Source organism: Erigeron canadensis, chromosome 5 (assembly GCF_010389155.1).
Source record: "Erigeron canadensis isolate Cc75 chromosome 5, C_canadensis_v1, whole genome shotgun sequence".
NCBI lineage: Eukaryota > Viridiplantae > Streptophyta > Magnoliopsida > Asterales > Asteraceae > Erigeron > Erigeron canadensis.
The window spans coordinates 43506270-43519594 of record NC_057765.1 but is presented as its reverse complement, the minus strand read 5'-3'; the positions used below and the strand labels follow the sequence as shown (position 1 = coordinate 43519594).

Below are 13325 nucleotides of genomic sequence, written 5' to 3'. Positions count from 1 at the left end.
ATAACTAAACAGCCCCCCCCCCCCCCCCCCCTCTCTTCTTTCTCTGAATGTGAGACGAACAACACGGAATAAAATGCTGTAAAAAAAACCCCTTTATAAATTGTCTCTTTAAAAGTTTAATAATTTTTTGTTTCCCAATGTAATTAATGGCTTAGTTTGTTTCCCAATGTGATGTCGTCGTGATAAAATTTTCTAATTACAAATACCTTAAAGATCTGTATCTGTTCCTAAATTTGTAAAATCATTCACTATCTGAGCTCAAATTTTATACATATGACAAAAACAATTTCTAATATACTTAAAATGAATAAATTTATCTTCGCAGCGAATATGATTTTTTATGTTCAAAGACAAATTTAAATGATTTCGTTTATCAATCTTCAAACTTTGTTAAGGTCATAAAAAATATTTTACCTGTCATATAATTTTGACTAAAATATCTTTGAAGCTCCAAGATAGGCACATGTTTTGTATAGGTTAATAACCACAAATGACAAATGTTGGAGCATATTTTAAAGGCATATACGGTTTTTTATTTGGTTCGGTGTTTGTAAAAGAATTTCAGTCGACTTTGAATTGGACGAGGAAGTCTCGCGCGGTTAAGAACACCTCCTAAAGTCACACGGGGACCATTTTTCCAGGTATAAAGGCATCTTCCCTAAACTACAACTTTGTCCATTCTACCGACAGCTCACGCGACCTCCTTTCGCGTGTTTCACACTTTCCATCTCAAATAGGGTAAAAAACAGGGTTTATTAACATGCTAATATAATTGGTATAAAAGGGATTGAAATCAGGCTATATTTTGTTGAAAACAATTATTTAAAAACTAAATTATAAAAGCTATATACCTGTTTTAATTCATTCCATTAATAATTAATCACCTGACAATTTTTTAATAGAGTAATAATTGTAATTAGAGTCCATGAACAGTGGGTTGGTTTGGAAAGACTTGAGTTCAAGTTTAAGGTTTAACCGATTTTAATATTAGTTCGTTATCATGTTTACGGGTGTGAGTTAGTAGGTTTTCCTCGAAGTGTAGAGTTAAGTGCGGCAGGAGCTCAGTATTTTAAGTTAAACCGGTTTAAGCCATTAATACGTCGCATAAAAAGTATACGACATCATGTTAATTAGCTACTAGGCCGTTCAAAAATATTTAATCTAAGGGTCAAGATGTATCAATTACATGCTGCTTATTGATTTATTTGCATTTTTTTTTCTTTTAGGTTTCCGGCCAATATACTTAAACTTTTTCGTGACCACATACACCTCATACTACTACTCGGATTTTGCCACATCGCGTTATGTTTGAGTTTTCAACTACGAATTAATTATTGTTTTATTTTTCATTTTTATTAAATAATACCACTTAATACATATATGAGTCTGACCACATGCTAGAGAGCAAATTTTAAGTGTTGTGGTATTTTGGTTAGTAGATGATTTTCTTCTAGTCATAAGCTTTTTAGCATTTTCAAAGTTATAAGTTTTTTTTTAACAACAAAATTACATACTCTTAAGGGTTACACCAAATATTAATAACTTAATGTATATACTCGTTAATGTTTTAACATAAAACTAAAACTACATGTGAAACAAAGCAAAATGTGAATCGAACAGAAAGTATTTGATCTCGTTACATTGGATACATCTTTATCTTTATACTAGGTATTTTACCCCGCGCGATGCGCGGCTAGCTAAAAAGATTATTTTATACATTAGTAAATAGTTATTTTATAGGTTTATTATATAAAAATTGATTATGTTATAGTTCATGGTTAATTCATATATCACTCTGGTTACCCTTTGTTTTTTCGGACATGTCGATAGCACAGTCACTTAACCTACTATAGTGATTACACATCCCTTCTAAGAACATTTAACCTAAGATATTTTGATATCATCAACAACACCATTTGTGTAGCCATAAATCACGTAAAAATGTATTCACCTTACAGATTAACACTACAACAAATCAAACGTAAATCGATAATGTAGCATGTTATTTATTCATCAAATTTAATAATTTGTACAAAGTAAAAAACCAAACATGACAAAAATTTAGTCATATAAAATACACATAAATTTAGTCATATGAAATACACATAAATACAATACGAATAAGTAAAAAAAACCCAATAAGATAAATAAGAGAAAATTATTATAGTTTTTGCTTTTTATTATATAATAAACTTTGTTTTGTGATTAGAATAACAACCAACTTTAGTTAAAGTTTCGGCAAAAAGAAAAAAAAAAAAAAGAAACAACAAAATTGATTGGTCATATATAATATAATAATATATTCAAATAATTTTTAAAATTTGATATAGTCTTTAAAGTTGTATATATTTTAATAAATAATATTATTTTTGTCAAATATGTGTGCCAATTAGTAGATGCATGGACGTTATTTTATTTTTTTAATATGAGTTTTGATATTATTTTTTTATCTTGTGTATATAATTATGATTAATATATTATATTATATTTAATAAAATAAAATAGATTATTTTAAGAATAAATAAAGGTTATAAAATAAATATATTGTAAAAAATGTATGGAGATGCCACGTAGGATAAAATCCTATGTGGCAATATTTAAAATTAGCTTTAGATTGAAAGAAGGCTTTAGAAGGCTATGATTATTATTGTTTTAATATATATATATATATATAGTATAGATATATAATAAAGAAGAATTGTCTTCTAAAACTATTTTTAGAAAAAGTATTATGTGACAAGTTTATATTTTTTTTAAAAAAGGTTTTATTTTATTTATGATGTCATATTTAATATTATAATTGTAATATATTTAAAGATAAATAGCTAGCTTACTAAATATTTATTTTAAATTCTTACTTTTTGATTGTGAATTTCTTTTTTATGTTTTGTTAATGTAATAAATACTCACACATATATATTATGTTAGCAAACTTAATATCTCCAAACCAAGTTATGAGATATCAATTACAAAAACTACATAAATTCTTTTAACTTTTTTTATTTTAAAATTTTAGTTAGCGACCGAGTTAAAACTGAGATTATTAGCTAGTAGTATAATAAAAGAACATTGTAAAGATATCTTTGATCATCAGCGGCTATCACGTTGATAAAGTGTTGCGTCATCATAACATAATACATGTTGGACCTTTTTTACCCCTAAATTTTCACACTAAAAACTAATACCCTTTTGGGTTTATAAAGCGAGTTTGTTTTAAAATTAATATGCTTCTAAAGTGAATGAGATTCCTTGTAAACAACTTCCTTATCCATAGTGAGTAGCATTACGTTATTGCCTATCATATAACTATAACACTGGCTCGCAATTAATCAAGTTGGCTTAGATAGCACCATAACGAGCTATTGAGGATTCGCTAACTCAAATTTATTTTATATAATAATTTAACTTTGTGATTTTATATTTTATAACTCTTACTTTTATAAGTTTGACAATATTTGTAAAAAAATAAAAATATTAAATTAATAAATTTTAAATAGTTATAAATAATAAATAATTAAAAACAGATTTGCATAATACTAAGCTTTGAATTATTAGTCCACAATTAACTCTTGATACACCTAATCTAAGATCTAAAATTAGTATAACTAGATTCAAATCAGTATATTTTGATAATCAATTTTAAAAGACACAACTATTAGTCCAATCTCAGTTAGAATGAATAACATTATTAGAACCTAAAACTAATCTCTATTTCTATTTAAATAAAAAGCTAGTTGTATCCGTCATAGTTTAAATATTTTAAATGTATATATAGGTTAAAACTTAAAAGTTAATTAACTTGATAATAAGAAAATGATATATTTTTATAATAAGTCTTTTTAATTTAATGTCATGAATAAGTAATTTTTTAAACTCTTTTTAGAGATGACCTTATCCAATTCAATTATTCTCGGGCTTTTTGTCAGGCCAAGCGGCCAACCCAATAATCAAAAGCGAATCAAACTTGGCAGGTGGCTCTCATGGCTGTATTAAACTATATCAACCACGTTTACCTTTAAAAACAGCTTTAATCGGCGTCTGTATCCCACGCTCCTTCACAACAAACCAATATAATCAAAATCTACCAGCTGCCACGTCACATTACCGTACTATATCTTTTCGTTTTTATTCCCCTTCCCTTCCTTATTCATTCATTCTTCATAGCACCGATCACACATCTATTATATATATCTTTATCTATACTATATATATATACATGAATGAATGTATATTATTTTGATTAAATTAAATGATGGAAGATCAAAATTACTTGGTTAATTTGATCGATTTCGTCAACAAACCAGCCTTAATCGAAACATTTGTCGACATATTCTTATGTGTGGTACCGATATGGCTAGCCGTAATGATCGGAGTCGTGATCGGGTGGGCCTGGACGCCACGCTGGACGAGCCTCGTCTTTCTAGGCTTCCGTTCGAAACTACGAGGGTTTGCGTGGACCGCGCCACCTGGATTCGGTGCTCGCCGGCTTTGGTTAGCTTTTACGGCGTTATCTGCCTTTTCCGTTGGTCGTCGGATGTGGTCAAACTTCCGTGAGAAAGAACAGCGGATGGATGACGTGTCATCACCACGTCCGGTGGCTGGTACGCAACCGGTGACTGATGGACAGTTTGGTGATGGAAGTAGCGTTGATATTAAGTATGTATTTATTCTTCCTTCTGTTTTTTATTTTCATTTTATTCTATCTATTGATATTTATGTATATACTGTATATATATATAGCTCATGTAAATATTGTTGTTTAGGGTTTATCTTTGCTGTCATTTCCCTGATTTTTAGTGTGGATATGCTAATTTGTTACTGTTGGTCAAGGTTTGTATATTAATTCAACGTGAACAAAGAACCCGTTAAATTTTCTTAGCCTCTTGGTGTTTGATTAAGCCTATGATTTAGTTCTCTCTGAAGTTTGTAGTCTGGACTCTAGTGTGCCCGGAACATGTAGTTGTAGGAAGAAAGAAAAAGGAGAGATTAGTTCCTGCTGTAAATGAGGATTGATTTGCAACGTTGTAAATATGAGGCAACTCTGAGCCAAAAGAAAATTTGTTGTTGGAAGTAAAGGTGTCTCCTTCCAACTTTTCTTGGTATTTCCGAGCCAACATTTACTTATCGATAAGTGATTTTTTTAGAAGTTAGGATTTATTGTATGAGAGTCTATGTTGTGACTTGTGAGTGTGTTTAGGATGGTTATGGAAGTAATTATATGCGAAGGATGCTGCTGGCAGTTAGCATTTATTGTTAAGAGCAATAGTTTGGCATATGTATTATTAAGATCACTAGTATCACACACTTGCTTACATTTTGGTTTTATGCGTAATACGTTGCCTCCAAACAGGAAGGATTTTAATGAAGGTTATGATACATACCCAAATGTGGATTTATCTTTAATGATAATCAGGTCATGATTTGATCTGTACACTAACAGATTTTCCATGATAAAATACGGGGATAGTTGATTCTACGTGGTGACTTTCTATTTATGTAACTTTTTTCCATGTACACATGTCTTATTTGTGGGGTCTTTGATAAGTTTGAGTTTTAACCAAAGTCATTCTCAACTATTTTAAATTGTCGGACCTTAAGCTTTTAGATTACTCTAGGATTCGAAATCTTCTTGCCACTGTGTTTTGGTGTTACTTTGACGCATCTCGTTGATTAGATTTCATCTTGCATTCAAGTCTTTCACCATGTAAGTCTTTCAGCTTGGGTATGTTTGGAAAAAGTAGCTACAGCCTTTAGTTGGATCTGTAAGCTGTAACATTTAAGCAACGCTGTTAGCTAGAGCTTTTATTTTTTTGAAGTGTTTGGTATGGTAGTTGTAGCTGCAACTTCAAGAGGTATTTGTGTAACTTTTAAAGACAAAAAAGCTTCATCCAAACTAAAATCTCCTAAAATGCTACTTCAAGTAGCATTTCATTTTGGAGCTTTTTCTTTCAAATAAAAGCTAAAGCTAGCTGCATCCAAACAAAACATTTAACACTATAGGAGCTTATCGTTCAAAAAAGCTAAGGGTGCGTTTAGTTGGGGAAAACACCCTTTGTTTTCCATTTTTGTTTTCCAAGAAAACATGGAAAACAGAAAACGTATTCAAATCATAGGTTTTCCAAAATTGTTTTCCATGAAAACAGAAAACACCGTTTTCCACTTTTCCATGGAAAGTTAGAAAACACTTTTTATTGTTTTCCACTTTTAATTTCCATTTTCTAAATTCTGAAAACCTCAGGTTGTTTTCCATTTTCTAGTTTTGAACGCATTTTTAAAAATTTTCATTTGTTTTCTAGAGTTGGAAAACTACTTTCATTTTGTAGAAGATTAGAAATAGAAAACTAGAAAACATTTTCTACAACTAACCCTAAAGCTCTCCAAAAGCTCTTGCCAAAAATGCCCTTGACCTGTGAGACTTGCTTCTTTGTATGAAGAAAGTTTCACTACTCTATACGATGACATCTCTTACTGTTAGATAAAAATGAGTTAGATGTGCAGCCAGCAGCTTAATAATGTAAATATTCATTTATTCAAGTGAATGTGGGGGTAGCTATGGTATGAATTCGAGTACGTATGATTGTATTTGTGTTCATTTGATTCAGGGATTGATGCCTTTATGAATATTGTAGCAATGATATTCCATTGTCACACTGACTAACATTTGGCTTGACTTTAAATTTAGTTGTGTTATGTCAATTAATCTAGCTTATAAATACTATATTATCTATAATTATGTCGTTTGTCGAATACAAAAGTCAAATAAATATTTGAACCTAGTTGATAACATAAGCAATCTTTTACATGTACACCTTTTGCAGTCAATTGTGTGTGTTCATTTTTCTTCTTCTTCATTCCTTATGCTTTAACATATGCTTGGAGAGACAGGTAAGGTTTAGTTATCAGTGGTAATGGTAAAGCTTCTGTTTGAGTTGGTGAACCACTCAACAGTTGATTTGATCATGTGATTAGTAATTTTCAAATTTTGGCAAGAAATGGGCTTCAGTCTGATTGGCTTCATCTCTTTACCATATGAAAGTCTATCTGCTAGGGTAGGGTGGTTGTTGAGACACAATAGTGTCAGAAACAGTTAAGTTAGGTAGTTTTTTGTGACAGCGAGCAACTAATTATATTGTTGGATACATTTTATCCAGCAATGCAGTTGGTGTTTTTTTGGTGATGACTGACGAGGTAGAAAGGAATATTTGACTTGTTGCTGTTCTTGCATGAATTATGTTGGTTGCATTAGTTACCTATTTTCTGGGTTTAGTTTGTGGATGTGTAAGCTGAGCTCATATAGAATCCCTAAGATTTTGCTTGTGTTTACTTCAATTATTCGCATATGTTTCACAGTGGTTGGTGATGACAAGTTTTGGTATATGGGATGTACTTATCAATTACGTATCGATGTCTATATTATTGTAGGTAAGAATAAGAATAGTAGGATATATATGATTCAAGCATTTTAGATATTTAGATCAGTAGATAATTTGGATTTCTGATATTGTTAGGATAAAATATCACTTCATCCTTTTAATTAACATGATACTGGTAGTATTCTAGTGTCTTATGCTAAGTTTTTTGCTTGGTTAGCTGTCAGCCTGCCAAAAAACAAAGCTTGATATGCTATTAGCCGCTCATTCTTTGTTTGTTCTTAGCCTTTCTTCTGTTAACCTTTTGTTAGTTACGTGTGTTTGAATATTTGATTACCCATGTTTTCCTGGAGACTTTTGATCCCGATATATGTGAATATATATATTTTTTGTTGACCGACATGGCGACGTTGAAGATAATTATTACCTTCTGTAACTTAATTCTTATCTGATAACTTAAGTTTGTCAATTTTTTTTTATAATTTTGTAACGTTGCACGTATTATTGTTTATATGCCTTTGTGATTTGTCAGTGGCTCTGCTACAAAATGTATCTGGTCAAGTTTTCTTTCTTGAACTCAGATAGTATTAAGAGTTAAAAAATTCCACTCATCAGGAACACACCTGTAGGCATGTTCACGATCCTTGGAGAAGACTAGATTTGTTCTCTGGGACATGCTAATCACTAACAAATGAATGCATATGTATCGTTAGAGATCCAGGATTGAAACATTTTAGATTAGTTCCTATCTTAATTTATCTAATGATACTTGTAGTATCTTTAGTATTTCATGATTTATCTTTGCTTGGTTAACTGCCAACAATGCAGATTTGTTATGTTATTTACTGTGCAGTAATTTTTTTGGGGGGGATAGTCGTTTGTTTTATTGATTTAGAAATAATACCAAATCAATCAGCTTTGGAACATGCCCCAAAACCAAAGAAGACACTACAAGCTGTTGGTTAACTTTCAAATGTTTGCTTTACTGACCAATTATTATTTTTGCGTTTTCTTTCTTGGTCTTAGACTCGTTGGTGGACCTTCTAATAATTAGGGTTTATTGACAAGGTATTATCTATTCTCCATATATAGGTGATTAAACTAATGATTAGGCATGTAGAAAAGATGCATATCAAGTTTATTAGCAGTTGCGGGAGAGATGTGCGATCTCTCAAAAGTTGGTCAGATGTTGCCTTGTTATTAGCTATTGTTAATAAAAAAAAAATGTATGAGTTTTATCAACCTCTTGCGTATATAGATGTCTAATAACCCTTCCTACAATACAATGTCCATTTCTTTAGCAATATTGAATTTTTAAAAATCATTTTCTTATTTTTTAACCAAATGGTAATCTTTATGCTGGTTGGAAAGAAAAGTAGTAACTTACTACTCTTGTCCTTTTTTTTTAATATTGTATTTATCTTACTTCATATCTTAGTAACTGGCATACTTATCAGTTGATTATCTCTGTTCACAGGTGCAGCATAATTAACTCAGGAGGAGACCATGAGGTTGTTACAGATAAGGATCTAGAATATTTGTTGCATCTTCTTGATGGTAAGGATGCTGTGTGGCAGAATATGATTGAACGCTCCACTCCCAACATGGCTTGTCAAGCTTGGCGCTATGAGCCTGAGGTAAGCATTGAATTCAAAATACGATCTCTTCCTTTTTTCACATGGTAACAACTTGTTTTTGTTATAAATACTGGTTGCATAAACTGAGTTGGCACTTTTGTCACATGTGGTATCAATGGGTCAATTTGAGTCATGTTTTATAAGAAACGGGCCAAATAAAAAGTTAGCTGAAGGAGGAATGAGTTAAATGCTTTAGAAGTCACCCAATATCTGTTTTTAATACTTACAACTTCTCTGATTATTTGTTCAAAGATTTAGATTATTATTGTAATACAGTAATGTCATAATTAACACATGACCTAATTATAAAAAGTCAAAAAAAGGAAAAAAAGTGTTCACAGGTTAACTCGATCTACTTGCTTATCACACTTTGCCTATTGCTTCTTCTTTCTAGCCAAAAGTTTCATTAATAGGTGTTAACTTGACATCATTGTAACCAAGGCAAGATGGGCAACTCAGTCCATCTTTTTTGCTGCAAAGTAGGATCGATGAGAAAAGAGTGGCCGAATCACGAGATCCAATGGCCAACTAAATAACTTCCAGAGCATAGTGGCCAATTTATGTCATTTTGTCTTCACGCTGTGTTTCTTTGATTATATCAGACTGGCCCTGTTGTCTACCGTAGCCGAACTGTGTTTGAGGATGCAACACCAGAGCTGGTTAGAGATTTCTTTTGGGATGACGAGTTCCGACCTAAGTGGGACCCGATGCTAACTTATGTTAAGATATTGGAAGAGTGCCGTCATTCTGGGACCATGATTGTCAACTGGATAAAAAAGGTTTTGTAGGCGCATCCACAGTAACCCTTAAAAGAACATTATCATCTTGCATACAGGCATTTACTTTTCTTTGTCTAACAGCTTATCTTTATGGCTATGCATGCAGTTCCCATTTTTCTGCAGTGATAGAGAATATGTCATCGGTCGTAGGATATGGGAAGCTGGCAAGACTTACTACTGTGTTACTAAGGTAAAGGGCTAATTAGTAGTAATTGTTCTTCAACTCAACATTAAAGTGCTAGATATGTATAATATGAGATTTGAATCATGAAGAGAAGGAATGACCGGACATGGAAACCCCGGAAAAATGGAACCGAAATTAATTGAACCAAGAAAGGCCAAAAAGCCTTGCTTTGATCTAACTAAATTGATAGTTTTGTTTTTACATTAAGTTTAAATTTCTAGTGAACTTCACCAAATTCGTGTTTCCATGTATTATAGCTCTGCAAAACACATTCTAGAAGGAAAACTGATTCTCAAATAAATAATCTTAGGATTTTCTAATTTTTTTCTGAATGATAGAATTCTGGAAGGAAATCAATGTACTTGAAATCTTGAACACTCTGATGCCATGACAAGAACCAAAAAAAAAATACAGTATATTCTAAACTGACGAGAATCAAATTACACTAGCTGCTTGCTTCTATATTAACTCTCTTTGAATAATTTTTAATTGTAGTATTGGACCTAAAATTACATCAAGTTAAGCATGGTTTCTTTATTTTCCTTACCGTTTTATTACTGTTTCTGTTATGGTCAGAACATAGCTGTTACTTTTGCATAAATAATATATGCTACCATAATGAGCATAGTTGCTACTTGTCAATTGCATTTGTTTATGATAAGTTATGCTATATTAGCTTTTATATGATACCAAATTGTTGCAGGGAGTGCCTTATCCAGCTCTCCGTCGACGCGACAAGCCTAGGCGAGTGGACCATTACTTCTCGAGCTGGGTGATCAGGCCTGGTAAATATTTTACCGTCTCTCTTAAGTTTTATGTCAACCAGATGACATATAAAGTTTAAAACTGTTATATACAGTCTATTAATTTTATAGGGAACATCAAATTCTTAAATGAGGAGCCACTATAAGATTTAAGATAGAATCAGGTGTGTTGCTATTGAAAGAAAAGTGTTTTATTTAGAAGTTGACCTTTAAAGTTGGAGGGAGAAGAACTATTAGAGGACATACTTTAGTAACCTGCTACTTTTTAAAACGGTTACACTGAAAAAGAATATCAGTTATTATTTATTATGTAAATATAAATGGGGTATGTCTTTACTTTATTATCTCTACATGATCTCTAATAATCTAATCTGATACTTGACGTTACTTCACAATTTGAACTCAAACTATAAAATCACATCCATACATCAAGATGTGAATGTAGAGTTTGGCTGATGGGTATGTCTAAATTGAATACAGTTCAATCCCGAAAAGGGGATGGAGTGTTCTCATCGTGTGAAGTTATACTATTACATTGTGAAGACATGGGGATCCCTAGAGATGTAGCTAAGTTAGGAGTTCGCCATGGAATGTGGGGAACTGTAAAGAAGCTACATGGTGGGTTTAGAGCTTATCAAAGTGCACGAAAACAAGATGCATCACTATCAAGATGTGCACTGATGGCAACAATTGCCACAAAGATCTCCTTTGACGGGGATGTTGAGTCAATGCCCGGGGACCAAAAGACTGGAGATGTTAACACTAGAGGCGGTAAAGTAGGCGGGGGAGTGGACTGGAGGTGGGTGGCGGTTGGCGGGGCAGTGGCATTGGTTTTTGGACTTCGTACCGGAACCATAGGGAAGGTGTTGTTGGTTGGTGCAGGACAAAGGCTTGGTCGAAGAAGATGAGATTGCAATTCTTCTTCTGCCTACGAAGGGTATGATAGAGGCTTATAACGTGTATAATAATTCTATATTTTATTTTTCGGTGCGATTATTGGTTATGGTTTGAATTTTGTATGCATATATTCTGTATTCTAAATATCGGTAAAAGTTAACCTCTATTATCTATACTATATTATAAAGCAAACTCACTTTTAACTTTCAACATTCAATTTTAACAATGTATACATGAAAATGCATGATATACCATACATTAATGCCTACAACTTTCTCTCTCATTTATAAATCATTTTATTCCTCTAATTTTTTCAAAATCTTTTATCTCAAAAACCGTACATCAATAAATTATAAAAATTATATGGGTGTTTTTAAAATTTCATGTTCTTTCATTAGAGATGTTATTCGATATACTTTCGACGAATTTTTAAATCCGAGGGCGGAGCCTGTACGGCTAAGACATTTGGCTATGACACTCTATGATATATCATCTCCTATGACCTATTACCCTCACCATCTCACCGTCGTAACACGCATGTACTTACTCTTGTTAGGTTAAATGGTTAATGGCTATGAGAATTAACGTTTACTTTAGTTTCAGTAGACTATTTTATAATTGCATCATTTTACATTGATTTTCTCGTTCATCTCATAAAACAGAAATACAAATATACAATGACAAATTTTGGACAATTGGCCAAAGCCCAAAGGTACGAGAATAACAATAGCTTGAGGACAATGTTGGAAGTAATGAAAAACTCTCAATTCACAACCAAACCAATGCAACTTTTATGAGGAAAGATAAATTGTTATATGCTTATGGCTGAAATACGATAAAAATCATTATTTATGCACCTAATGAAAGTGATACAAATGGTCACAAGTCACAACCAAGCCATTTACGGGATGATAAACTTAAATGAGATTTGAGTTCTTATATGCTTATGTACAAGACAAATGAATGATGAGTAACCATTTAGTTCTATTTATAATTTTTTAACAAAATTGTTAGATAATCCTAAAATATCTCTTTTATTTTATTCACCATTTAAATTATTTCTACTCGAAATATTTATAATATCTAATTGAACCCATAACATCTTTAATGAACTTAATTTACAACATCTACATCAACTCTTAAATAACTATACTACACCATTTTACATTTATTACTTCTACATTAATAACCACACTGTTACCGTCGTCATTACACCACCGCATCGTATGGTCATATATGACTAGTACTTCAATATGAAATAAACACACAAGGGTAGCCTCTAGTAAAATCACAGTCCGCAACCCAACAAATGAAATACATTATATAACATTACATAAGCCAATTTAAGGATTGACGACTTATCTATTTAGTGAATTTGGCATTGGATGAAACTTTATTCCTTAGTGAATTAATAGATTCAAAGACAAAAACTATACCGTGTTGACGATAATGTAGGGGAGGTCAAAGTCAGAATTGCTGTCGTTCAAGTGTTTTATGTCCTCCATTAATTAATCAAACCTGATAGCCCAATTATATTGATTGACTTACAATATTTCAATTTTTTTTTTTTTTTTGACAAATGTAGTTCAAGCAGTAACTTATTTCATTTTCCAATTTGATATAATTTAATTCCATGAAGATCCAACAACTTTTTTTAATATGTGTTATTATATTAACGCAACTGGCAACCAAAG

At 31.8% G+C, this 13325-nt stretch overlaps 1 protein-coding gene across 1 annotated transcript; it reads left to right on the top strand.

The window, feature by feature from the left end:
- Positions 1-4090: 4090 nt before the first annotated feature.
- Positions 4091-11818, top strand: LOC122600747. Its single transcript, XM_043773505.1, has 6 exons — positions 4091-4656; positions 8848-9007; positions 9610-9786; positions 9893-9976; positions 10674-10755; positions 11215-11818. The coding sequence occupies exons 1-6, from the start codon at positions 4250-4252 to the stop codon at positions 11640-11642; spliced, it is 1338 nt and encodes a 445-aa protein (XP_043629440.1). The 5' UTR covers positions 4091-4249; the 3' UTR covers positions 11643-11818.
- Positions 11819-13325: the final 1507 nt, after the last annotated feature.